General features: G+C 35.0%; 1 protein-coding gene across 1 annotated transcript; it reads right to left on the minus strand.

Moving 5' to 3' along the window:
* Window positions 1-985: 985 nt before the first annotated feature.
* Window positions 986-27,340, minus strand: LOC136043915 (small ribosomal subunit protein eS4). Its single transcript, XM_065728959.1, has 6 exons — window positions 27,225-27,340; window positions 17,480-17,738; window positions 14,523-14,620; window positions 11,610-11,781; window positions 4,600-4,729; window positions 986-1,181 (listed from the first exon to the last, which is right to left on the minus strand). The coding sequence occupies exons 1-6, from the start codon at window positions 27,225-27,227 to the stop codon at window positions 1,055-1,057; spliced, it is 789 nt and encodes a 262-aa protein (XP_065585031.1). The 5' UTR covers window positions 27,228-27,340; the 3' UTR covers window positions 986-1,054.
* Window positions 27,341-27,717: the final 377 nt, after the last annotated feature.

Here is a 27,717-nt window from a genome sequence, read left to right on the forward strand (position 1 = left end):
ACTCTCCTAGCGTAAAATCATGGCGTCGGTGTTTTTCGAATAGGCATGGTGTTTTGTTGGTTGACTTCGTGCGACGAGGAACCACTATCAATGCAGAGCGATAGAAAATCTTAGCATGTTGACAAAGGGAATTGTCCTTCGTGACAATGCAAGACCTCATACTGCAGGTCAGACCCACAATTTTGGCTGAGGAGTTTTAGACTACCCACCCTACAGCCTGATCTTGCGCCGAGTGATTACAATCCGTTTCACCACCTCAGTGGCAATCGTTACAATGATCATGACGATGTAAAAACGGCAGTGAATTCTCGGTTATCGGAACAGGCGGCAAGCTTTATGAAGAGGTCACTTTAAAATTAGTTGAGAGGTATGATAAAGTGTTTGAACAAGCAGGGCAACTATACCGTTAAATAGAGTAAAGTATGTACTTGTGTGAAAATAAATTTACCTTTTTTGAAGTCATCTTGCGTTGTGTATGGACCCCCCCCCCCAAACGGAACTATACTTAAAAAACACCCCTCGTACAAGCTATATTTTCTTAAATTAAATCTTTGCATTTGAACAAGAGTTTGAAACTATAGCAATACAACCAGTACTCTTTAGATAACCAATTTCTTATATAGTTCCGAAGCTTTAAGATAATTTTGCTTCGGTTTCATAGCTAACCTAGGGGAGAACTCATGCAATAAATTAGTGCAAATTTTGATTTTGGATTACCTGAATAACTAATTTCATAGATACATATTTTGCGGATAATAAAATTTTAGCAAATGGGTTACCATTTTAGCACACTGGGTTATTTCAGCATTAAAATGACACTAATTTGTCATGTATCAAATGATTAATTTTATGGCGAAGAGTTATTCAAAAGTCCATTACTAAGCGTTGTGCCAATAATCCATCTTCCAAATTGAAATACATTTATTTTTCTTCTCTAAGAAGAGGCGAAAACGCTAAGTGAAAGAGGAAAATCAACACAAGTCAGCTCCGGTGACATTTTTATTGATGACGTTCAAGACAAACAAAAATATGACACCAGTATGGATCGAGTACTTTAAACTGCTTGTTTAGCAGCAAGACGCCGCATTCTTTCTTCTGAAATTGAAAGCTTAATACCCTTGTCACGGGGTAGTGAAACGTACGGCTTCGTTCCTTTACCAATAATAAAGACGTTATTCAACCTGAAAAAAAAAATTGGTTTCAGGATAAAAACAGAAATATACACTTTCACTGCCCCAGTTTTAATTTTTTCCTAAAGGAAGGGAGGGTGGGTCTTTCAGGTCAATGCCATGGGGAGTCGCAGTCCCATGTTTGGCGAGGTCGCGTAACAAACAATTACATGAATTTTAATCTATTCTATTATATATATAAAAAAAAATCGTAAACGAAAGAAAAAATTAAGAAAAAGAAATCTGGCTACAACCTATGATAATACATGTATAGATAGATGCACTGAATCAATTGCTCTCACTCGCTTAGTACAAAACAAGTCTTTCAATCAATCAAATAAGAGCAGTTCTGCAGAAATGCTACTTCAGTGATAAAAAACTCACTATACCTCATATCAAAACACAAATAATGCAAAAACTAGCACACCTTTTCATATATTTATGTTTCATAAATCAAAGAATATTCGCCAAAACAACTTTTTTTGCTTTGGAAAGGCCACTTAGCTATTTATATACGTGTTTTGTTCAAATCCTCAAATATTATGCTATGTCTATTTAAAATGGGATTTCTCAGTCCTATTATTCCATTAGACATCCGTTAAAATCTTACAATACAACCTTAAACCTCCTTGAATAAGCCAAATGATCTGTGAAATATTATCATAGATATATGCTATATTTGAAAATTCCAGGTAAAGACAATACAAATTAAATACACTTTAGCACAATTTAATGGTTCGGCAAGTGAATAGGTCAACTGATGGACCAATCTAAATAAGCTGAAGAATTTAAACGCTCAACTCTTACAGTATAACTACTTTATTATTGTTAAGCAAATTTTTTACTAGATTTTATAAATATCAGATTAAGTGTGCCATATCACATACACAAGGTGATAAAAGTGATGATTTATTTTCGATAGATCAGTTCTTTCAAAACTATTAAGCCTAACTTCTCAGGCATAAACGTCAAATACCAAGAATCAGCTTATGTTGCCTTTTGCCTACATTCCGGGCCATAGTGCCTTGCGGGGAAGGAGGTATTAAATATATGCATTTATTTTCTATTATTCGTTGTACATGAAAAAATACCGATCTATCTTTATTGATGGTAGCCACGCACTAAAAAAAAACAAAAAATGTCGGAAATCAGGCTATGTCGACATTCACCAGTCAATGTTCGAAATTCCTTTTTTCTCTGCTTGGATTCAATTAGCTTTACGAGTCAGCCTTTTCACTCTTATGCAAACTATGAGGGTAAAAGTTACAGCTAGTTTATATTCGTTTAAGTTAGATTAGATTAAATTTGTTCTAAATATCAGAAATGGGTTAAAATCCCAAACTGTCCTAATCGCACCTAACCAAATCTAACCTAACCTGGCATCATCAAACCTTGCATTAAATTGAACAAGAGCTAAGAGCTCATATGGCACTTGTGACGAGGCCGGAAGAGCCAAGAGCCCATGTGGTATGAGCTTTAGAAAAATTCTAAGAATCAATAGATTGATTTAAAAGAAAAATCAGAGGCTTAATACCTGTCGGGATTTAAAATGAGAGCTCTGAGTCACCATGTCCTTCTAAATATCAAAATTCATTAAGATCCGATCACCCCATCGTATGTTATAAAACCTCATTTTTTCTAATTTTTCCTCTCCCTTCAGCCTCCCAGATGGTCGAATCGGGGAAAACAACTGTATCAAGTCAATTTTTGCAGCTCCCTGACACGCCTACCTAGCACGTCCAGAAGCACCAAACTCGCCAAAGCACTGAACCCCTCCCCCAACTCCCCCAAAGAGAGCGAATCTAGTACGGTTACGTCAATCACGTATCTACAACATTTGCTTATTCTACCCACCAAGTTTCATCCCGATTCCTCCATTCAGCGTTTTCCAAGATTTCCGATTTCCCCCTCCAACTCCCCAAATGTCAACAGATCTGGTCGGGATTTGAAATAAGAGCTCTGAGACATGAGTCCCTTCTAAATATCAAATGTTATTAAGATCCAGTCACCCGTTCTTAAGTAAAAAATACCTCAATTTTCTAACTTTTCCAAATTAACATCCCCTCAGCTCCTCCAAAGAGAACGGATCCGTTCCAATTATGTCAATCACGTATCAAGAACTTGTGCTTATTTTTCCCATTAAGTTTCATCCCGATCTCCCCACTCTAAGTGTTTTTCAAGATTTCTGTTTCCCCCCTCCAACCCCCTATATCCTTGGATCCAATTCGAGTCGAAAATGGAGCATCTGAGACATAAGATCCTTCTATATATCAAGTTTCATTAAGATCCGATCACCTATTCGTAAGATAAAGATACCCCGATTTTCACATTTTCTAAGAATTCCGGTTTCCCCCTCCAACTCCCCCAAATGTCAATTTATCTGGATCTGGTCGAAATTTAAAATAAGAGCTTTAAAGCACAAGATCCTTCTAAATATAGAATTTCATTAAGATCTGATTACCCGTTCGTAAGTTACACATACAAAGAGAGTGGATCCGGTCTGGCTATGTCAGTTCGTTTTTTCTAATTTTTCAGAATTAAACCCCCCTCTCCAAATAAAGCGGATTCGTTCCAATTATGTCAATCACGTATCTAGGACTTCTGGTTTTTTTCCAACAAGTTTCATCCCGTCCCTCCACTCTAAGCGTTTTCCAAGATTTAAGGTTCCCCCAACTCCCCCCAATGTCATCGGATTCGGTCGTGATTTAAAAATAAGAGCTCTGAGATACGTTATCCTTCTAAATATCAAATTGCATTGAGATCCGATCACCCGTTCGTCAGTTAAAAATACCTCATTTTTCTAAATTAATCCCCCCCCCCAACTACCCCAAAGAGTGGATCCGTTCCGGTTAGGTCAACCACGTGCTTAGTTTCATCCCAATCTCTCCACTTTAAGTGTTTTCCAAGATTTCTATTCCCCCCCCAACCCCCTGTGTCCCCGGAAGATTTTTTAAAAATCTTGGAAGGATTTCCAAGATTTTAGGTCCCCCGCCCAAATGTCACCAGATCCGGTCGAGATTTAAAATAAGAGCTCTGAGATACGATATCCTTCCAAACATCAAATTTCATTAACATCTGACCACCCATTCGTAAGTTGAAAATACCTCATTTTTTCTAATTTTTCCTATTTAAATGTACCCCCACTCCCCCTCAGATGGTCGAATCAGGGAAACAACAATTTCTAATTTAATTTGGTCTGGTTCCTGATACGCCTTCCAAATTTCATTGTCCTAGCTTACCCGGAAGTGCCTAAAGTAGCAAGACCAGGACAGACAGACCAACAGAGTTTGACATCGCTATATGTCACTTGGTAGATACCAAGTGCCATAAAAAGTTGACAGGCAACACTGAGTAGATTCAAGGAGAAAAAAGGGTATCTCAGACATTCACTGTAACATACACATAAAACAAATGCTAGCTGAAATGCTACCTTGTGGCAAAAGTGTGACCAAGAGCATCCTTGATGTGGACGATGTCAAACGACCCAGGGTGTCTTTCGCGACTGACAATGGTGCCGACACGACCCAAGTTACGGCCTCCAGTGATCATGCAAAGGTTTCCTGAAACAAAGTCAATATACAACAAATATATTAAAAATGGCATGACAAAGAGCAATGCAGTAATTTCTAATTTTCACCCTTTCTGAGCAAATCTATTAACAGCATAATACTTTTCTGTAGGTATGACAGCAATATTAATTACCAGTAACGTGTATATCTTTTTGGCAACATTAGAATTGGACTTGTTCCAGTTACAGGACAGACAATTTGAGTCTTAATTTTTTTTTTTCAATCTGGCTTTATTTTTGGAAAAAATTGAGTAATTTGTAGAGGAGTATTCAAAAGGTTAAATCGAATTGCACTACCTACAAATTTGCACAAAAAAATATCATTGAATTAAAAATAAAGATTATTTTCACTTTAAAAACTTTCAAAGAACATTAAGAGACTCTTATCAAATGAAGAAAATTTTGTTATTTTTGTCAAACTACTTAATAAGACGTTAATGCTATCAACGAGATTATGTAAGTTTTACACATGGTACGCAATTTTCCCACACAGTGGAAAGAACCTTTTTCAGTCGGACAAATTATCCTCCCCCAGCCTAATAAGGGCCAATTTCATTAAAATGGAGTAATCACCATGCAAAGGTTTCGAAGCTGTTAAAATGGGCATACTACTTTGAATCTCCGATTTTGAATCCTGCCCTGCAGAAACAGTGTCTGGTTATACGTCCATGCCTCCAGTTCCAACATTGGAGTGATCTGATGTGGAAACCCATGGACTATGATGGGAGGTCTGCATTTTGTAGGCTTCAACTTCTTTTTATAGAAATTGGAAAATTACACATTTTTCATTTATGCAAACCTAAACACCTTTGTTTTGTGTCATCTATTTTACTGAAATAAGCCAAACGCTTATGAAAGAGACTATATGTATGGTCAGAGATTATACAGTGTCGATGGCTCTTTTTAGTCTTCTACCCTGCCTCTAAATCCCTTTTCCTGTGCACTCAAACCTTTAACCTGTCTTGTGTATGCCTCACCATCCACAGTATATATACCCATGACGTAAGCAATCCCACATAGAACACGACCTCTACTGGCAGTCTTGGGACTTAAGACAAATGATCAGAAGTAACTTATTCTTGTTCAGAGTTTGAGGAGTGACCACCAAGTCAACATTAAAGCATGGTCAATATCAAAAGAAGCCAAAAGGTCAAGATTTAGGAGGAAGTAAGAAGTGAAAAGAAACTTACTGTTTTTTTTCTGACTGAGAAACCTCAAATTTGTGGCTGTAGCCATAAAAGTGTCGAGTAATCATAAAAAAATAACAGGCTTATTGGAAAGTGGCTGACAAGATTGAAAAGTAGGAGAGAAGAAAAATAGTAATTTTTTTTTTATAAATCCGAAAATAAGAACACAGAATTCACGTGAATTGACATCACTGGTCTGTATCTATTAAAGTTAATTCCCTAATATTTTTTCAGTTAAGAAAAAACCTTTTCCATTATGTGTTTAACTAAAAGTAGGAAATAAACCAAATTCATGCAACTAATCAAAAAATAGATAATTATTTAAAATCTAGAAGTAAAATATTAACTATTTTTATTTATAAAATTAGGATAATCCGAAAAGAAGAGCACTAATTTGCCTATTGATTTAACAAACATGCAGCTGAACGAGAGCGTACCCTTGAACAATAGACATGACTATCCATTACCAAAGAAAAAGGCCACAAATCAAAATCATGCACTTAATCTAGAAAAAAAAATGTCAATGGACATGATTGTTCATCACCAAAGAAAAAGGTAAAAAAAATTCGTGCGATTAATCAAAAAGAAATAATTAAATAAAATTTAGAATCAAAGCAGTAACCATTTTTTATACATAAACAGGATAATCCGAAAAGAAGAGCACTAATCTGCCTATATTTAACAAACATGCGGTTGAACAAGGGCATACCCTTGAACAGTGGACATGACTGTCCATTACTAAAGAAAAACGCCAAAAATCACCGAAATACCCATAAAACTGCCATGGATAGATAAGATTAAGATTTAAAAAGTACAAATTAAAAAATAAAATAAAAATTATATACTCCTATTTTAGAATACAATAAACTGTTTTCTTTATTTACATATTGCTGGATATTTCCAATGAAATACCGACAAAAAAAGAATATGGCAATGGAGTGTAGTGTATACAGGATTTATGGGACTGTCAAAAATGTATTTCATCCAATCACTTTATGATGTTAAACAACTCGACAGGAATACTAGCATTTGATAACTAAGATATTGTGAAATGAAATAGAAGAGTTGCTTAATTTTTATGATTTTTTATTTTTGCCTGAGAAAATACTATATTTGCAGAGGATAAATAAACATGAAGATCAAAATAGTGATATTATACAAGTTCCATATTATGTATTATACCACACTGCTTTTCCATTTACAACAATTAAAGATAAAAAATCAGAACAAAACTTTAAATAATAAAAAAATCCGAACATTTCTATTCCATGTCCGAGAGCTATTTTCGACGAAAGATGGGAAAAGAAACATTTTTTTTAACTTTTTCTGTTTCTTTAAATTTTGAACAAAGAAATAAGAGAATTTCGTATTCTGTTGGTTAAAAACATCAAGTGTGCTATGCATAAAATTTTTTCAAAGACTGATAAACAGTATGGCTACATGGTATGTAGCATTACCTATATGGTATCTAGCTATATACCTATGGTAGCTATAGTATAGTATATAAGCTATATACCATAACTATATGGTATATAGCTATATACGATAGCTATATGGCTACATTGTATGTAGCCATACTGTAGTCAGTATGGATACATAAACAGTATAGCTAACTGGCTTATGTATCACGGAATGAAGGCACGGAAAGACAATCTCACTCACTGACTCCTTGTAATTTTATCAAGTTGATATTTGCAATTTGATGATATTTAACACTCGTTCTTCTTACCATCATTGCGTTCTGCATGCTTGGAATCAATGAAGACGAAACAACAGGCTTTCATAAGTTAGCAAAGTAGGCTAATTAAACTAGCGAGTTACTGATTGTCTTTATGTCATTACAAAAAGAAAGGACGAGGTCTAGCAACCAAAATGGTCACGTAAAAACACTAGGCTACATTTGCTGCCTATCACGGCTGCAATATATCAATATGGAAATTTCTTGTACGTTAGATCCCTATCTAGAGGTGCTTTAGTTAGATTCTTTCTATAGGTGCTATTAGATCCTTTATAGCAGTGGTTCCCAACCTTTTTCGGTCCGCGTACCCCTAGTCAAGGCCCAAAAAGTTTGCGTACCCCTTTCTTGAGAATCGTTGTTTTACTTTTTTCTTAACTAAAATCAGATTTTCAAAAACACGAGATTTATTGTCCAATATGACGGTGCTTAAATGTACGTACAAAATCAATGAGAAACTTGAGGCTGCTTTTTTGCTAAAATATTATCAAATCTTGGCTCGATGTCACTAACGGCAATTATAAGGTCATTTTGTACACTCAGTCTGTTTCTGTGTTTGGTTTTGATCAATGACATTGCCGAAAATGACACTTCACAAAGGTAAGTGGATCCGAATGGTAACAAAGCAGACATGGCGATTTCACTTAGTTCCTTGTATTCTCCTTTCACCTCCAGCCAAAACTGGGAAACAGTTACATTTTGGAATTTCAGTTCTAAGGCGCGATCACTGGCAAGTTCGATCAGATTCTCTGTAAGCTTGTCACTAAGACCGGAGCTTGAGGTCACGTCTTCAACAAATGGATTTTGGATCCAGTCCTGCGTTCTATCTTGGTTCATAATCGATGGGAAATATGACACAAGTTCATCTCGCAACTTTGTCAGATGCTCCCGAATACAATCACAGATTGTGTTGAGGTTATCAATTTCACTATCGTCCGCAAACTTGTCAAGGGTCGGGAAGACACTAACGCTGTTTCTTTGAACCTTTTTAAGCCAGAACTCCAATTTCTTGATGAAAGCACACATCTTCGAATTCAGGGAGAGTTCGTCCGTCCGGAAACCTTGCATTGACAGATTCAAGTCATTCAGTTTGTCGAAAATATCCGCAAGATAGGCCAGCCTGCAGACCCAGTCCTGGTTTTCAAAAAGTGAACTGAATGCAGATTTTTGCTCCAGAAGAAACATATGAACTTCTTGTCGAAGCTCGAAAAGTCTGTTTAAAATCTTCCCACGAGACAACCAGCGAACTTCTGTGTGCAGAAGTAAATGTTGATGTTCTGAACCCATCTCTTGGCACAGCAAATTGAACATTCTTGAGTTCAGTGGTCGGGCTTTGATGAAGTTGATCACTTTTACAGCCTCGTTGAGGGTCTCGTGCAGATGTGCGTTCATCCTTTTCGATGCAAGAGCTTGCCTGTGAATGATGCAGTGCAACCACTTCACCTTTGGATTTTTCTTCCTTATCCAGGCCATGAGCCCATTATTCTTCCCTGTTAGGGCGGCAGCTCCATCACTGCAAACTGATAGACACCAGTCCCACAAGATGCCCCCTTCTGCGAAGAATTTGTCAATCACCTTGAATAGTTCTTCTCCTGTTGTTCTTGACTGTAGGTTTTGACAAAACAGAATATTTTCTCTTATGTCAGAACAATCTTGACATCGAACAAAAAACGATCACCTGGGCTTCACCTGACACATCCGTGCTTTCGTCAAGCTGTAACGCAAACATCTTCGTCAACTTTATTTGCTCAATAACCTGCATGACAATATCGCTTGCAATGTCTTCTATCCTTCTTGAAATGGTATTGTTCGACACAGGTATAGACTGAAGGGCAGTAGCAGTTTTCGTGTCAAACATTATTTCACTGACTTTCACTAGTGCTGGTAATATCAGACATTCGGCGATGGTGTGCGGTTTTTTCTGTTTCGCAACTAAATATGAAACAGCATACGAAGCCCGGAGAGCCTTTGAAGAAACTGATGCCACTTTTGCAATTTCCAAACAGTTACTAGCGAATGCTTCTTGTTTACGCTTGAAAAACTCTATGGGCTTACCGACATGAGAAGGGTGCACAGTACTGAGATGCCGGTTCATATGCGCAGGTTTCATGGAACTGTTGGCCAAGACTTGACCACAAAGAACGCACTGTGCATTCACTGGATCAGACTTTGTCGCACTAAATCCGAGCCCTAGGTATTCTGACAAATATCGACGCACTTTGACCGATGATTCGTCATATTTCTTCTTCTTAGGTGCAGGTTCAGAGTTTTGGGTACCATCATTCGGCTTCTTGTTATTCCTGATCAGGAATCTATCCATCTTTGTTTGCAACCACAATTCACGAACTTCGTGTTTCAACAGATGACAAGATACTGAACTCGCTGAGTTTAAATCGAGACCTTACGGCTATGGAGAAAAATTAGCATCGAGACCTTACGGCTATGGAGAAAAATTAGCGGGTTACTGAAAGCGAAAGTTTTGAAAATGAGTCTGAAATTACGTACAATGGGTTATGTTATCTGATTTTGAGGGAAATGTTGGAACTGAGTCAGAAACAAGTTTTAAAGATGTAGACTAAATTAATTTTGGGACCTTCGCGTACCCCCTGCGAGGGTTTCGCGTACCCCCTGGGGTACGCGTACCACCGGTTGGGAACCACTGCTTTATAGGATATAAAGTTAAGGATCTTAAAGTTAGATCCTTTCTATAGGTGCTATTACAAAAGAATAATTGCTACTTTAATGTCTGCTGATTTTTCTACAATCGAAAGGCCGTTAAAGATTATGATAGAATTTGAGAGCATACTTCTCTCATTGGGTTTATTATCATTAAAAATGAACAAATTTGAATTTCTGCTAAGGCTCATAATTGAAAAGTTGAGTTGCTTACCCTTCTTAATTTTGAGAAACAGACCATATGAACAACTTCGCAGCAATAATTCGAAATTCTTTATCTGATGTTTTGTAGTATTTTGAGACACTTGAAATTTTTGTGTTGTAGGAATTGTGTTATATTTTTCTGTTTTTCTTCCAAAAATATTCAGAAATTTCATATTGATATATCAATATACGAGAAAGTAGCACTTTCTAAAGCTTAATGATAATATATTTTTTGCTCATTTTCTGCTAATTTTAAAAACGCGTTCTTTATTTTTGAAATCGGCGGGTGCTTGTAAGAAAATTCATCAAATAAGAATTGGATAACCAGGCAAATTAATCCCGAGGCAAAATTATTTTCATTTAATACTTCCTTTCAGCTTTCCATATCCCTACCACTAAATATTTCAACACAAAGGTCCGAACAAAGTATCTCATTGTTTTCCGCACGAATTGTATAACCTTCTGCCTCCCTTCTTTTATTAGATGTTATGTTTTATCTTAATTCAGGCGCAGAAATTAATAATAAAAATAAAATAGCACCACAATTTTTAATTCACAGCTTCTTTTCCATCAGTAGCACCAACTCATGAAGACACAGGAAACGGGCAAGGGGGGGGGGAGTATTTTCGTCGGTTGGTTAAAATGAAGTAACAAAAAAGTGTATTTTCCCTATAAATATATATATATATATATATATATATATATATATATATATATATATATATATATATATATATATATATATAGGGCGAAGGGAGGTGTTCAATTTAAAAGAGAAATAAATAAAAATAAAAAATCTAAAAATGTAGGAGGAATCCTCCCTAATCAGCACCACTATTTCCATTGACACATAAATGACTGGATTATTTTTTTCTTAATTAGCATTCGATATACCAGAATTTTAGCCATAGTTATGACCAGAAATACACAAAGAAGTTTATCTTCAATGGAAGAGAACAGTTACTTTTTTTTACAATAGTTCACTGACAGACATTTTTATCAATATAATCTAATCTTGCTGGTAGACAAAATATACAAATTATAAACAAGTCCAGAAAACAAAAACTAACCTGAATCGAATTTAATAAAATCAGTCATTTTTCCAGTAGCAATATCTAACTGAACTGAATCATTAACCTTAACAAGGGGATCCGGATATCGAATTGTTCTGCCATCGTGAGTGCAAATGTAGGGAATTCCTTTGGGCCCAGTTGCTACTTTCTTGACTTTGCACAATTTGTACTAAAAGAAAACATTACTTTGTTAATACAAGTAGCAAACTTAAGCACTAACGCGTTTAAGCACAATTAAAGTCAGACAAAATATTGTAATCACTGACAATCAGCTGATTATACCTGATGAAACATCATAGAACATGGAACACTAAATCAATAGCTTGTATCTCCTGTAAATTTGCATATCTAAAGTATACCCTTTCGAAATCAAATTGCTAAAATACTTGGCTGTAGCTACGAAAAATTAAGACAGGTAGTGTGATCAGAACAGAAAAACTCTGTTCATCAAAAAAAAGATATGACCCCCAAAACTGAATAAAGGTGATGCACATTTACTGAGGAGACATCTTACTGAAGAGGATGTCAAATTTAGAGCGGGTGAAGGGGTAAAAACAAAATTGTCGTCTTACTGGCTCTTAGGGTTCAAAGCTACATGCTGTTTAATTATAATCGGTATCCTTGATGGACTGGTCCCCTTAACATCTCATACGGTTTTATAGGAGCACAATATAGAAATTGTTACAGATCAGTGGCGTAATTTCTTCAAAGTCCCTGGGGGGAGGGGGCAAAGTCGGAGCTAATTTTCCAAAAAAAAATATGACCCCAAAACTGAATAAAGGTGATGCCAATTTACTGAGGAGACATCTTTCCAGGCAAAACAAAACTATTCCATGTAAGTGTTTCATAATAAAGCAGCTAAATAAGTTGTATTGCTGCTTGCAAATCGCTGCATACAAATTCGTTTTTTGGTCTCTAGAGGTAAGAGCATTAGCTTCACTTGACTAAAATAATAAAAATAAGATGAAATAAAAACGCCGACTGTCCCTAGACGCAGTCTCTGAGGGGGCACCAAACTCAGACTTTTCGTCAGTACTAAGATCTTGCAAATCAATGTTAGCAAAGCTAACAATGTCCCCAGACGCTGAAAACCGTAGCTACGCCTCTAGCCGAGCGACACTGTTCTGCCCTTGGTTAATAGCACCAATAGTTGTTAATCTCTATCATCCTCGGGTCAAGGCTCGCAATTTCCATTCTATTTTCTACTGTCAAATCTTCTTCCGCAAAGTCGAGCTACATAGAGGTAAAGTTTCAAGAATTGAAAAAATTTGCATGATTTTTGATTTTGGTTAATCCAATTTATCTACGTACTGAGGTCAAGCCAACATGATGATCCTCACGTCCTAAAAGTGGAATTTAAAGAACAGCCCCTGTGGTTCATGGCCAATCTTATATATCCATATGTATGGATTCAGTTTAATGAGGAAAATTGCGATTAATAAAAGCCCAAAAACTTTCTTGGGCTTTTGCACCAACGCAATACTGCATTAAAATCTTGGAATCACCAATAAAAGATGGAAAACTCGAGCAAACTGTAGTGAATATTTCATTAGGCTGATGGCAATCTTGCCAGAAAGGTTCCAACTAAAGTCACATCATCTTCATAATTGGTATAGTAATATAGTATAAAGACAGATATCTAAATAATAAAGATGAATTCTAGCATACATACAAAACTAAGGTTTTTTGAGGTATTAATAACATGTTTAAACTTAGTTCAGTTTGATGGAGGAAATGGTGGTAAATAAAGCCCCTAAAGAATTTGGCACTTGTGACGAGGTCAGAAGAGCCAAGAGGTCATATGGTATGAGCTCTAGCAAAATTCTAACAATCAATAGATTGATTTAAAAGGAAAATCAGAGGCTTAATGCAGGTCGGAATTTAAAATAAGAACTCTGAGTCACGAGGTCCTTCTAAATATCAAGATTCATCCGATCACCCACTCATAACTTAAAAATATCTCATGTTTTTCTAATTTTTCCTCTCCCTTCAGCCCCCAGATGGTCGAACCGGGAAAACGACTTTATCAAGTCAATTTGTTCAGCTCCCTGACAAGCCTACCAATTTTCATCGTCCTAGCACGTCCAGAAGCACCAAACTCACAAAAGCACTGAACCCCTCCCCCAACTCCACCAAAGAGAGCGGATCCGGTCCGGTTATGTCAGTCATGTATATTGGACTTGTGCTTATTCTTCACACCAAGTTTCCAAGGATCCGGTCGGTATTTAAAATAAGAGATCTGAGTTACGAGGTCCTTCTAAATACGAAATTTCATTGAGATCCGATCACTCCTTTGTAAGTTAAAAATACCTCTTTTTTCTAATTTTTCAGAATTAACCCCCCCCCCCCAAGGGAGCGCATCCGTTCCGGTTACGTCAATCACATATCTAGGACTTGTGCTTATTTTTCTCACCAAGTTTCATCCCGATTCCTCCACTCTAAGCGTTTTCCACGATTTTGGGTTCCCCCCCACCAACTCCCTCCAATGTCACCGGATCTGGTCGGAATTTAAAATAAGAGCTCTGAGACCAATATCCTTCTAAATATCAAGTTTCATTAAGATCCGATCACCCATTCGTAAGTTAAAAATACCTCATTTTTTCCAATTTAACCGTCTCCCCACCCACCCCCCAGATGGTCGAATCAGGGAAACAATTTAGAATTTGATCTGGTCTGGTTCCTGATACGCCTGCCAAATTTCATCGTCCTAGCTTACCTAGAAGTGCCTAAACTAGCAAGACCAGGACAGACTGACTGACAGAATTTGCGATTGTTATGTCACTTGGTAGATACCAAGTGCCATAAAAACTATTCCATTAATCCATTTTTAGTAGTAATTTAGCCTTACCTGCCTTTTGGCATAAATATAAATTCTATATATCGTAAAAAAGGGGAAATCTAAACATTTACCTTGGCCTCTTCAGCTGTGATCCTATGGATGGCAAATCGCCCTTTAACATCGTAAATTAGGCGAAAGTTTTCGTTGGTCTTGTCAATGCTAATTACATCTATGTTGCAAGAAATAAAAGAAAAAGATATCAGAAAAATAGATTACACATATCAAAAAAATGTTGAGAATACAAACGGTCAGAGATAAAGAATTTCAATCAGAAAAATCAGCTGATTATACCTGATAAACATCATTTCAAATTAATACCAATAATGGTAACATTATAAAAAATGGGAGACAGTACTGCATTAAAGGGCAGGAATATTGACTGCATGAAAATATATTCCAAATATTTTTTTTCTTACAATGAGCCTTCCTTTGTATGAAAATAATTCAAACAAATTCAAGAGATTGAAGACAGTATTGTTTTTTGCCTAAATTAATTAACATATTACTATTTAAGCTTGACATTAAATGGGACAATTCAACAATTATTTGTTATTCAGCACTTCTCCTGTGAATATTTTGCCCCTAGTCAGTTACAATGTAGTTGATGACAGGGAGTACATACTGATTCAGTAATTAGCATAACAGGTCAAAACTACCTTTGACTTCCCGACCGAACTAGTTTGACTAAATTAAGATAACAAGTAAAAAAAAAAAAAAAAAAAAAAAAAAAAAAAAAAAAAAAAAAAAAAAAAAAAAAAAAAAAAAAAACAAAGAAACGACAATGTTCCCTATTTGTAAACACATTTAAACACAAATGAGAAAATTAAAAAAAGAACAGTAAAACATAAGATAACTGATACTAGTTATGCCAACTCTTCACTTACTAATTTCTTGTAGATAACATGAGAGTAGATGTAAATGGTTTTTTGGGTTCAAAGCCATAGTGTCTGTATATATCTAATCATAGTAAATATTACGATAACAATCTTAAGAAATTTCAAGTAATGAAACATTAAAAAAAAAGAAAACACAAAAATTTACATTAAAATAAAAATGTATGGGTAAAATCTAACACTGGAGGGGCCGGATAGCTTGTGTAAAGGCATGTTAAAACTGCAGTTATGCAATAGCTGTAGAGAAGTTTGAAAGACTTCAAATCTAATTTTACCCTAAGAGCAAACATGTTTTTTTTTTAATTAATTCTAGGAAACTATCTAAAACAAGGATTTATTTCCACCTCCCCTCCCTTTCAATGTATAAATATACACACAACAAAACAAAATGATCATTTTGATAACACCACAAATCAGATACATAACATTGCACATAAGAAGTAATGAATTTACCCATTGAGCTAAAATACTGTGAGCCCTGAAGGCACAAAAAAACACCCTTAAACCAGATGGGAAGTTTGAGTCAATGATAATCTTTCCATTAGAACGTTAGTTACCTCAGCACCAGTCAAGGCATACTATAGTATGTTACAGAGAAGCATCACCTCTAAGAGGTGGATAGTAAGATATAGGGACATAATAATAAAATATTATATTGCCATATTAAGGAACATAGACAAAGTAGTAAATCTAGACTTGTTCCAGTTATAAAAAGGGACTGGGCCTTGATGATTTTTTGAGAATGCATTAAGCCTTTGAGACAAAGTAGTACATACTAGTTGGTATAAAGGGACAATTAGTTTGAAAGGGCATGGGCATTGATAACTTTTTGACAATGTATTAAACCTTAATGAAATTGTGTGAAATGATAAAGGATAAATTATTTTGTTTAACAAATTGGATACAAAAAGGGTTTAACTGCAAGGGGGAATCAGAGACAGTGCAAAAATAATTAAAAATAATTAAGCCTCAGGTCCTTTGAAAGTGGAAATGTCTAGTGATTTTAGGAAAACTTTTATTAAACCTCAGTATAAGCAAATAAAAAAAGCGAGTGTGGCGATCCCATAGGCATTAGTATGATCTGTAGGAAATAAATTACTTAACATGACTATGTTTATTAGACTAAGAGATCCTGTTGATCAAGTTTCAAAGAAGAACAGCATGATTTTTAGGAAGGTGAGAGGAGGAGTCAACAAGATTTTCAACATATTACTAATTGTAAATTTCAACTGCAAATTACCCTTCAAAATTTCATAGGTTGCAAACTGGCTGATAGAAAAGCTTTAGTGAAGGCCATATCCTTGCAATGTATGTCAAATAGGTATGTTACAGTTATTTGTACTTTGGGTTATGTTGTATCCATACTTATATGAATTATTTTGATGAATTTTGCCCAAAGGAACATAGCAATGACTGTGGGGGAGCATTGTACCCAAAGCAAAGATAAAAATATTCAAGTTTTGCAACTGAAAAAAGTTTGGAACAATAGATAAAAGAAACTTGTACCATATTATTGGAGGCACCAGTAACAACAGTAGGCAAATATAGCACTGAAACATGAATACTTTGAAAGGTTGAGGATGACTTGTTCAATGTTTTCAAGATGAATTTTCCAAGAATAGTTTTGATAATCGTTTAACTGAGTATGTATCAAACAATAGGTAGTACATAAAACATTGGTTTCTTCCTACTATTAAGTGATATAAAAAGAAAGTTTAAAGATGACAAGGCCATCCTTTATGGATAGAGGATGACAAATTGCCAAAGATAATTTCCAGATCATCCATATAGGACAAAACAAAATCAGGTTGTCCAAAAGTGGGACTGAAAAGGGTCACAGGAAAGGTTTTAAGGATCTTACAAATTTACAAGAAGGAAAAGTGAAGCTTTGAATAGTTTGCAGTGAAGGAGGAGCTTGTGACCCCATGTTGGCCTCAATATGCATGGCCCTCCAGTGGGTTAAATGTAGCAGTAGTGGCCAGAGGCGGTTTACCCCCCTCTGATTGCTGAATGTACATATACATACAATAAAAAAATGCATCTTGATAACTTGCCCATTTTCAGATAAATTTCACATTTTAGAAACTGATATACCATGGACACTAAGACAAAAAAGGAAGAAGAAAAAAACATACCCATGAACCCAGCTGGGAAATTAGAATCAGTTCTGACTTTTCCATCAACTTTGATCAGCCTCTGCATTACAATCTTAGTTACTTCAGCGCCAGTCAAGGCATACTTTAGCCTATTACGGAGGAACACAATCAATGGCAAGGATTCTCTAAGTTTGTGGGGACCAGTGGATGGACGGGGGGCAAAAACACCCCCAAGTTTATCCAACATCCATGCTTTTGGCGCAGCCAAACGTTTCAAATGCTTCTTTGGGCCTCGTGCCTATAGCCAATAGAATAAATATAAAAAAATGTGTTCACAGCAAAACCAGGGCTTATACTAATGAAGAACTACAAAGCCTTCTAAGGCCACAGGATTTGTTAAAAGAGTGCTCTTAGCTTAAAATCAAAACTCTAATAAAACTTGGATTGTCCATACAAATTTCCTTGAAAATACGATCTCCTCCTGGAGATAAAAATAAAACCCAAAATAAAATATTTATCTCTAAGTACAAGGCTTAAAAAAGTATATATTCCAAGGGAGGTAGCCCATTTTTTTGTTTTTTTAACTGATTTTCATAAAATATCTGTTCAATCCTCAATGTAGAGGTAGGAGAAAGAGGGACAGTGAAACATGAGAGAAGTTTCTCACTAGCATTGACAAAAAGGATTGGGTTATTATTTGAATAAATTAGCATCTACATTGGACCAATTATTGCCCTAAAAACAGTCACACCATTTAGACCATTTATCCACAACACAGTTACATTCAAGATACAATTATTCTGTCTATTGAAAATTATTTGAAGTGCTTGTTCACAGATGTCTATTTGTAAGCCAAAGTCATCACATATATTTAATTGCAACGAAACTGGTGTTTTAGTGAATCCTAAGAACCATTCAAAAACTATTGCTTGTGAGGGTAAAAAACAAGTTGGTAAATAACTTCTTCAGAAAGGGGGGGGGGGAAACTGTAACTTTTCTTATTTGCATGTCCCCAAGTGTATCATACATGCCCCTGATGTTAGTTTTTCCAAGGAAGTAAATGTAGAGTGTTTGAGCTGGGACCACCTTAAGGGAGTTGGGCTGAGGTTCACAGCACTGAATGGATGACTGATGAGCTGTTCTTATTATGGGTTAAAACAATTTATAGTGTTTTCTAAGGCATGAAAGGACTTTCCAGTTCTTCTCAAATGCAAGAGATAATGACACTTTGTTGCTGTTTTCACCCCTGCATTGTTCTCGTTACAACCACTTGACATGTCTTTAATGAAGCCTTTGAGCCTTCACTACAATGACAATCTTCAAAAGTGGCTCCATTACAACCCAGGGAAAGTCATAATACTGTTTCAAATGTCAATGCTCTACAAATCAGCATTTATCCAAAGCGCCTCTATAAATACTGCAAGTAAGGGTTGCCAAGCAACAGGAATTACGCCACCTAACCCAGCCATATTCCCTGATTCAGATTTCCTACCCACTGACGCTACTGAACAAGTTGGACTTTGAACCCAAAAAGCGATTGAGGAGCCTCCAACAACAGAGAAAGAACAAGTGGGAAACTTTTCATCTGACTCATCTGCTGATGAAGAAAACCCCCACACTTGTAGTGATAGGGGTGAACCTGTTAGTTTTTAGCCCTACATTGGTTTTAATGGCATCCCAGCTAAAAAGGTTCAATTTAACATGGATGACAAGGCTACTCCTGTATGCCCCATGATGACAACTGACATTAATGACTCTACAACTGCATATATTTTTTCACCTGAAAAATTAATTCCTATTCCAACAGTCAGAGGAAGTACAAAAAGGAAAAATCGAAGAAGGAGGAAGACTGCAGTTACAACTGATCCACCTTACAAAAGAGTTAGATGATGCTATAAAAGCAAAAAAGAAAAGGAGATTGTCAAGACAGAAAGAGCACTGAAGATACTTTTTAAGAAAGAAAACAAAACAGAAACTCTAAAAACAAAGGGAAAGAGCCTGAATAGGAGCAAAGAAGTGCCAAGAAAAAAAAGAAAATAAAGAAACAACCTGAAACTTACAGCACTGATTTTGACAAGTTTTCTAGCTCTGAATATTTATATTGTTGTAATTTTTACTAAAGTCAACTGAGGAATGGGTTGTCTGTTCCATATGTAATACATGAGGCTATCCTTGTATATGAATTTTGTAATTCAGAATCAGATTAATTTGATGAAAGAATATATTTAAACTAGTTATTTGCCTTAAGCAAAATGATTAAAAAGCCAAATAACAGTATCAATTTTATTAATCAGATTAATCAATTCAATTAATCAGAACTATATTAATTTGATGATAGAATATTTTTAAACTAGTTTTGTTACCTTAAGCAAAATGACTAAAAAGCAAAATAACAGTTTCACTTTTATTGATCTGATTAATCAATTTAATTAATCAGAACTATGTTAATTTGATGATAGAATATGTTTAAAATAGTTTTGTTCCCTAAATCAAATAAATAAAAAGCCAAATAACTGTTTTCTTTTATATTTTAATTAAATAAACCAAAATTGTGTTCACATTTTACATTGAGTGTGGAACTTTGTTTACAACAATACAATGTATTTTTATGAAATTTTGTAGCCTTTAATATTGACTCCTTCTAATTCATGTACCCTGTTCTTCCCTGTATTCATTATACTTTACACTAGCAAACAGAAAACCATAACATTTTACAATACCAAATGCTAATCAAACAGCAAAGAAAACAAGATAAAAGTCTTAATACAGGCTTAGTTAGAATTAGCTGACTACATTCTAGAAAAATATTTCTTAACATTTTAAATTCAAGAGAAGTTATGCTTATATCCAAGCCAATTTAAATACAATTATTCTCTTTCTAAAAATTTGAATTACACTGACAGTTTTTACAATAGTGATTTAAATACTTGGTTCTAACTTTCAGTGCATTTAAAATTGTTAGTGTTGTGTATGGTTAACATATTCAAGCTAATTGCATACTTAGTCCAATGGCAAAACAATCCCTTTTAAAAATGAGATTAAAAAAACACAACTGAAAGTAAGGAGCAATATTAACACTTAAAATGAACAGAAATTATTCTGTGTATGAAAGAGACTGTCCCCACCTCAATACCCTGCTCTTTATGCTGAAGTGTTTTATTGTTTTAAAAAGGAGAGTTGTGAGGAATACTCAAACTTTAGTAAAAAGAGCAAGCCATTGAGGAGGGGACAGCCCCTTTCACATAAAAAATAATTACTGTTTGTTTTAAGTTTTAATGTTGCTCCTTACTTTCAGTTGTTTATTTAATATCTGAAAGTTTTTGAATTAATGCATGTTTTGATTTTGGCTCACTGCACGTGAATAACTAAAACAAAATTTGCATATTAATTTGTTTGGCTATATGGCTTTCTCATAGTTTTGATCAGACAATTTTTTAAAACAAAAGGGTGGGTAAGGAGACCTAGTTGCACTCCAATTTTTGGTTATTTAAAAAGGCAACTAATTTTTTTTTTACCTTTTTTACAAACGTTTTTATTAGTAATAAATACATGCAAATTACAAATTAACTTACATAACAAACTTCAATATTTGTATATTTTTATTACACATATGAAGGTGTTCCCCCTCATCAATGCCTTACTCTTTATACTAAAGCTTTAATTTTGTCCAAATTCTTTAAGAATGACTGCTGAATCCCAGAGGCCTTAGAATTAACAGCTGAAATTACTAAATATACTTTAGCATAAAGAGCAAGGTATTGAGGAGGAGACAAACCCCATTACATGCATAATAATTTCTGTTTGTTTTAGGTTTTAATGCTGCTCCTTACTTCTAGTTTAAAAAAAAATTGTTTTATTTATTTTCTCATTGTTCTTTTCTAAATAATGCTAGAGAATCCTGCATCCCCATCATGGAAATTCTCTTCTCTCATGATAAATTCCTCCATGGAAAGATCCTCCCATGTAACACCCTAGCACTTACATAATGCCAATATATAGGCAATATGGATCTAAAATTTATCCATTAGGGGAGGAGATACTATAAAATAACACTATAAAATCCTGAAAACTACCTTATAAAATTTATAGGCTACTAGTATCATCCATATAACTACTTACTAATGTTATATACATCAATTCTCTATTCATTCTCTAGACCCTTTTCTTCAAAATAACTTAATGGCAAATAGGTATCAAGGATATTCATGCAGTATATATTGCCTAATTTAGGCTAGCCTATATATATGACCACATGGGGGGGGGACAAAAATAACACAAAGCACTAGAACCAAGACAAGTCGACTATTTATGATTGTTTGAGAGTAGTTTCTGGAATTTTGAAGGTTAAAAGCCAAGAATTGAGACTGTTCAGAAAGAAACCTGTTAAAAACAAGAGCTAAGAGCTTATATGGCACCTGTGACAATGTTGGAAGAGCCAAGAGCCAAGAACTCATATGGTATGAGCTCTAGCAAAAATTCTAAGAATCAATAGATTGCTTTAAAAGGAAAATCAGAGGCTTAATGCTGGTCGGGATTTAAAAAAGAGCTCTGAGTCATGAGGTCTTTCTAGATATTAAAATTCATTAAGATCCAATCACCCACTCACAACTTAAAAATACCTCAATTTTTCTAATTTTCCTCTCTCTTCAGCCCCCCAGATGTTTGAATCAGGGAAACGACTTTATCAAGTCAATTTGTACAGCTCCCTGGCATGCCTACCAATTTTCATTGTCCTAGCATGTCCAGAAGCACCAAACTTGCCAAAGCACTGAACCTCACCATCTAACTCCCCCAAAGAGAGCAAATCCAGTCTGCTTACGTCAGTCACGTATCTATGACATTTATAAGCATTTTCCAAGATTTCTGGTTTCCCCCTTCAGCTCCCCCCAATGTCAACAGATCTGATCAGGAATTGAAATAAGAGCTCTGAGACATGAGTTCCTTCTAAATATCAAATTTCATTAAGATCTGGATACCCATTCTTAAGTTAAAAATAGCTCAATTTTTCTAACTTTTCCAAATTAACAACCCCCAGCTCCCCCAAAGAGAACGGATCAGTACCAATTATGTCAATCTTGTATCTATAACTTGTGCTTATTCTTCCCATCAAGTTTCATCCAGATATCTCCACTCTAAGTGTTTTCCAAGATTCCCCCCCTCCAACCCTCTATGTCCCTGGATCCAATTCAAATTGAAAATAGAGGATCTGAGACATAAGATTCTTCTATATATCAAGTTTCATTGAGATCCAATCACCCATTTGTAAGATACCTTGATTTCACATTTTCCAAGAATTCTGGCTTCCCCCTCCAACTCCCTTTGATGTCACCAGATCTGGTCAGGATTTAAAATAAGAGTTTTAAAGCACAAGATCCTTCTAGATACCAAATTACATTTAGATCTGATCACCCATTTGTAAGTAACAAATACCTCATTTTTTCTAATTTTTCCAAATTACTCTCCCCTCCCAACTCCACCAAAGAGAGCAGATCCGGTCTGGTTGCGTCAGTCACCTATCTTGGACTTGTGCTTATTCTTTCCACCAAGTTTCATCCTGATCTCTCCACTTTAAGCATTTTCCAAGATCAATGACACTGGACCCGGTCAGGATAAAAAATAAGATATCTAAGTTTTTGGTCCTTCTAAATATGAAATTTCATTAAGATACAATCACTCTTTCACAAGTTAAAAATACCTAATTTTTTAGTATTAACCCCCCCCCCCCAACTCCCCAAAGAGAGCAGATCCGTTTCAATTATGTCAATCCTGTATCTAGGACTTGTGCTTCTTTTCCCCACCAAGTTTCATCCAATCCCTCCACTCTAAGCATTTTCCAAGAGTTTAGGTAATGCCCCCCCCCCCAACATCCCCTTCATCAGATAAGGCTGAAATTTAATATAAGAGCTCTGAGACATGATATCCTTTCAAATATCAAATTTCATTAAGATCCAATTACTCCTTTGTAAGTTAAAAATACCTAATTTTTCTAATTTTTCAGAATTAACCCCCCCACTCCCCCAAAGAGAGCCGATCCGCCCAGTTATGTCAATCACGCATCTAGGACTTGGACTTATTTTTCCCACCAAGGTTCATCCCAATCCTTCTACTCTAAGCATTTTCCCAGATTTTAGGTTTCCCCCTCAATTCCCTCCAATGTCACTGGATCCAGTCAGAATTTAAAATAAGAGCTCTGAGACACAATATCCTTCCAAACATCAAATTTCATTAAGATCCAATCACTCCTTTGTAAGTTAAAAAATCTCATATTTCTAATTTGTTCAGAATTAACCCCCCCCCCAACTCCCCCAAAGAGAGCAGATCAGTCCTGGTTATGTCAATTATGTACCTAGGACTTGTGCTTATTTTTCCCACCAAGTTTCATCCCAATCCCTCCACTCTAACTATTTTCCAAGATTTTAGGCTCCCCCCTCAATTCCCCCCAATGTCACCAGATCCAATTGGGACTTAAAATAAGAGCTCTGAGACACAATATCCTTCCAGACTTCAAATTTCATTAAGATCTGATCACTCCCCCAGATGGTCAATTCAGGAAAATGACTATTTCTAACTTAACCTAGTCTGGTCCCTGATACACCTGCCAAGTTTCATCATCCTAGCTTTCCTGGAAGTGCCTGAAATAGCAACACCAGGACAGACAGACAGACTGACAGAACTTGCATTTGCTATATGTCACTTGTTTAATACCAAGTGCCATAAAAACCATGGGATAAGTTGGAGTTTTAGCTAGGATAAAGATAATGTATTACTGGATGCTTTTTTAAATGTTTTTTCTTAATGCAATAATTGCTTCTGTAATAAATTACATTTTTAGCCACTAAAGGGCTAAAAACAGTCCAAAATAACCAAAAATTTAAAAATGTGTTTTGAAAAAACTGGCTAGTGAGAAAAAATTGCTATTTGTAGCTGATTCAGGAATAGTAATTATTATTTTCTTTAGTCTTGACAGTAAATTGTTATTTTGAAAATAAATTTGGAGGAACTTTGAAAGAGCTTGAAACCCCCCAAAAATGAAATCAGGTTCACTGTGATGTCATTTTCAAGGAGTGTTATACTCTTTTTACAAATATCTGCAAATTTGTTTTAAAATTAAGAATAATGGATATTACCATTCTCAAATCAGCTACAAATGACAATTTTCTCTTGCTAAACAATTTTTTTTTTGAGGAAGTAAGGTTTAAATTTTTTTTAACCTACTATGGAGTGTTTATCTATTTGGGGCTCCATTAAGGCTAAGAATTTAGTTTTTTTTTTGCACAAGCAAATTTTTAAAGTTTTTGTTAGCCAGCTATAAGGTGTTTTCCTTTTTGGGGCTTCATTAAGGCTTAAAATGGAATTTACTCCAGGAATAATTTATGAGCTATAAAAGAGCCTCAGAAAAGGTATCAAGTGATGTATCCACTTTCATCATAGTAAATTATGTTGAAAACTAAATTACCAAAAATTCTTACTTCATACACAGAAATTACACTTTAATTGCAATTCTACTACAGTTTATGGTATATATTATGTTGTTCATATTATTGACCTACAAATAAATTGATTATACCACTAGATGTCATTTTCTATGCTCTTTCTGACTATAACAATTGCTTAGGTAAAATTATAGCTTGGCTACTTTTTACTATATTGGAAAGGGGTTAGGAAAGTGAAACTATCAGTAATGAATCCAGGGTCAAAACACACTTTGGGAAGGTATTGCCAAGTTTACATGTTAACCCTCTATTTATTTCCTTCATGAATAAAGTCAATATTACAATTCTGTACTTCTTGAAATTTTGACTTTTGAAATCAGCATTTTTTGTTAATTTTCAGCTATAAGTTCTGTTTTCTCTGGTTTTAGTTATGAAATGCAATTACTATTAGTTGGCCAGAATTTTAAGCCATATCAATAGTTTTTTTTTTCTAAATTTAGGAAATGCATTTGCAGATTTTTGGAACCTCATAAATAAGAATTGAGCAAAGTTGTGAAGCTGAATTCAGTTTTTATTGTACTTCATTTAGGCAGAAGATCCATTTTGAAAGAATTCACTTTCTGAACACAAATTTTTAAAGTTCATCAAAGGTCACTGCCCTCTTTAGTGAGAAGGAATGGAGGTAGGTACTTCAAAATACTTTCCAAGGACTTACTTTAGTTTGTAGATCCATCCCTAAAAGTTTCATTTCCCTAAACTATACCCTTTCCAAGATAATGAAAAGTAGCTAAACTAGAGTTTTACTATTACTTTTCTTGTAAATTCAATTTTAAGCTGTTTTAGGACCCTTGAAAATAATAATGATATTCTAAATTTTTTATAAATGGTAATTCTAGGAGCATATCCATTTCTGGTTGACCCTTCTCTTCCATGGGGCAAACTAAAAAAAACATAAAGTGGGCTTATTTATACATAACATTACCTGTAGAGCAAAGCATATTAGTCCATGAGGGCTAATGGACTAATATGTTTTGCTTGATAGGTAATGTTACATGTAAGCAAAATTGGACTTAGTTTTGTTCACAAACAGCTGACTAGTTTAAACTAGTCAAATCTGAATTTCCGATAGAAGCAATTATTATATTTGTAAAGAGCATAAAAAAAGGCATCAAGTGGTATATTCACTTTATACAAAAGCCAGTTATACTGTTTGCTATAAATTTACCAGCAGACTATCTTGGATATGAACATAAATGGATGCATGAGTTTTTTAATTATCTTTTGGCTTCTTACTATACAGTAGCCTAATTACTAATGATAACTGGAATTAATATTTAAAATGTAATTTCATTCATATTGTACAACCCCAACTTTATCATAAGCTTCAAAACCCTGCCCACTTTATGTACTTTTAGTTTGCCCCATGGAGGAGGGCCAACCAGAAATGGATGAAATCTTGAATTGACATTTCTAAGTGCTAAGTATGGAAACTTTGCAGTACAGTTTCCACTTCATACATTCACCAGGCTTAAATTTGAATTTGCGAGAGAATCACCTATTATATTAGTAAAGGGCATAAAATAAGCATCAAGTAGGATATTTACATTACTTATAAATCAATAACATGAACAAAAAAATATTTACCCAATTTACCCCCCCCCCCTAGTGTGTAAATAAAAGGCGTGAAATTATGTATTTCTGATGCATTTCTTGATTTCATTAGTAATGATTCAATTTGCAGGTAGACAGGTGAAACATGGCAAATGCTTGGGAAGCTATATTTATTCTATATATTGTGAAGTAAGAATTCTTTTCCTTAATATATTCCCTTCTGAACAACTGTAATTGTAGGCTTACACCTTTAGAAAAGGTTTTCTTTCTAATAGTCTAGTCCTATGCTCTTAACTAGGCTATAACCTTAATTCACCTTGTTACTAAGATGACAAAAAAACCTTGTTTAGACTTTAATCTTTGTTATTACAGTTTATTCTTCATGAAAGAATATCCATGCACAAATTCCAGCAGCTCTTCTAAAAGACAGCAAATTCAGAATTATTGGCTTAACCTAGACTACATATTGGATAAGGGACACAAAAAAAGTTCTTATTTCACCTAGACAGTAGGTACTCTACTATGGATAGATGTTAGTGTCATTTTTGAGAATCAGATATCACTAGGCTAAAAGTAATGCCAGTTCACTTAAAGAATACAAACTACCCACTAATTTTTCACCATAACATAATGGCAGGGAAAAATGCGAAAATAATGAGATTAACAGTGAGTATTATATAACTTCTAGTATGATTTATCATAAATAACAACCAAAAGAGAGATTATGAAGGATAACGCACCATCTTGCTCTATTATTTTTCCGAAGTAGGTTTAGCACATATTGTTTTCTTCTACAAAGCCTTCTGTCTATGGAAACAGGGTTGCAAACTGACCGGAAATGAAGTCACTAAAATCGTCGAAAAACGTGAATAAATAAGCGAAAAATTACATTTTTTTATTTTGCAAGCTTTTTCCCTTAAAAGCACTGGAAAAGGGGGTAATTTTTCACACGAAATTTTGTTAGAAAAAATAATATGTAAAATGAACTTTGAAAGTCTTAAAAGAGCTTCAAGGAAATCAAAGCAGACATCCTGAAAAGACTTTTTCACCTCTAGCGATTCTTTTGATTTTCAATTTCCATACTTTTATATCGATCTTTCAAAAGTACATCGCAAGAAAGCAGAATGAATAACGCCTCTTGCGCGTCAAACATGGGCTACTGGAAATGGGTTTCCTTGAGTACAATGACAAGCATCATGAAAACACAGAGACGGAGGGAAGCGAACGCTATCT

Source organism: Artemia franciscana, chromosome 2 (assembly GCF_032884065.1).
Source record: "Artemia franciscana chromosome 2, ASM3288406v1, whole genome shotgun sequence".
In the NCBI taxonomy this organism is placed as follows: Eukaryota; Metazoa; Arthropoda; class Branchiopoda; order Anostraca; family Artemiidae; genus Artemia; species Artemia franciscana.

Bases quoted from the DNA above. Each gene is read 5' to 3' on its own strand.
- LOC136043915 (XM_065728959.1), bottom strand. The intron at 14,621-17,479 runs GTATGTTTTTTT...CTTGCAACATAG, and splicing joins TTTCCCAGCTGGGTTCATGG to ATGTAATTAGCATTGACAAG. The intron at 4,730-11,609 runs GTTAGTTTTTGT...ACTTTGTTTCAG, and splicing joins TTTTATTAAATTCGATTCAG to GAAACCTTTGCATGATCACT.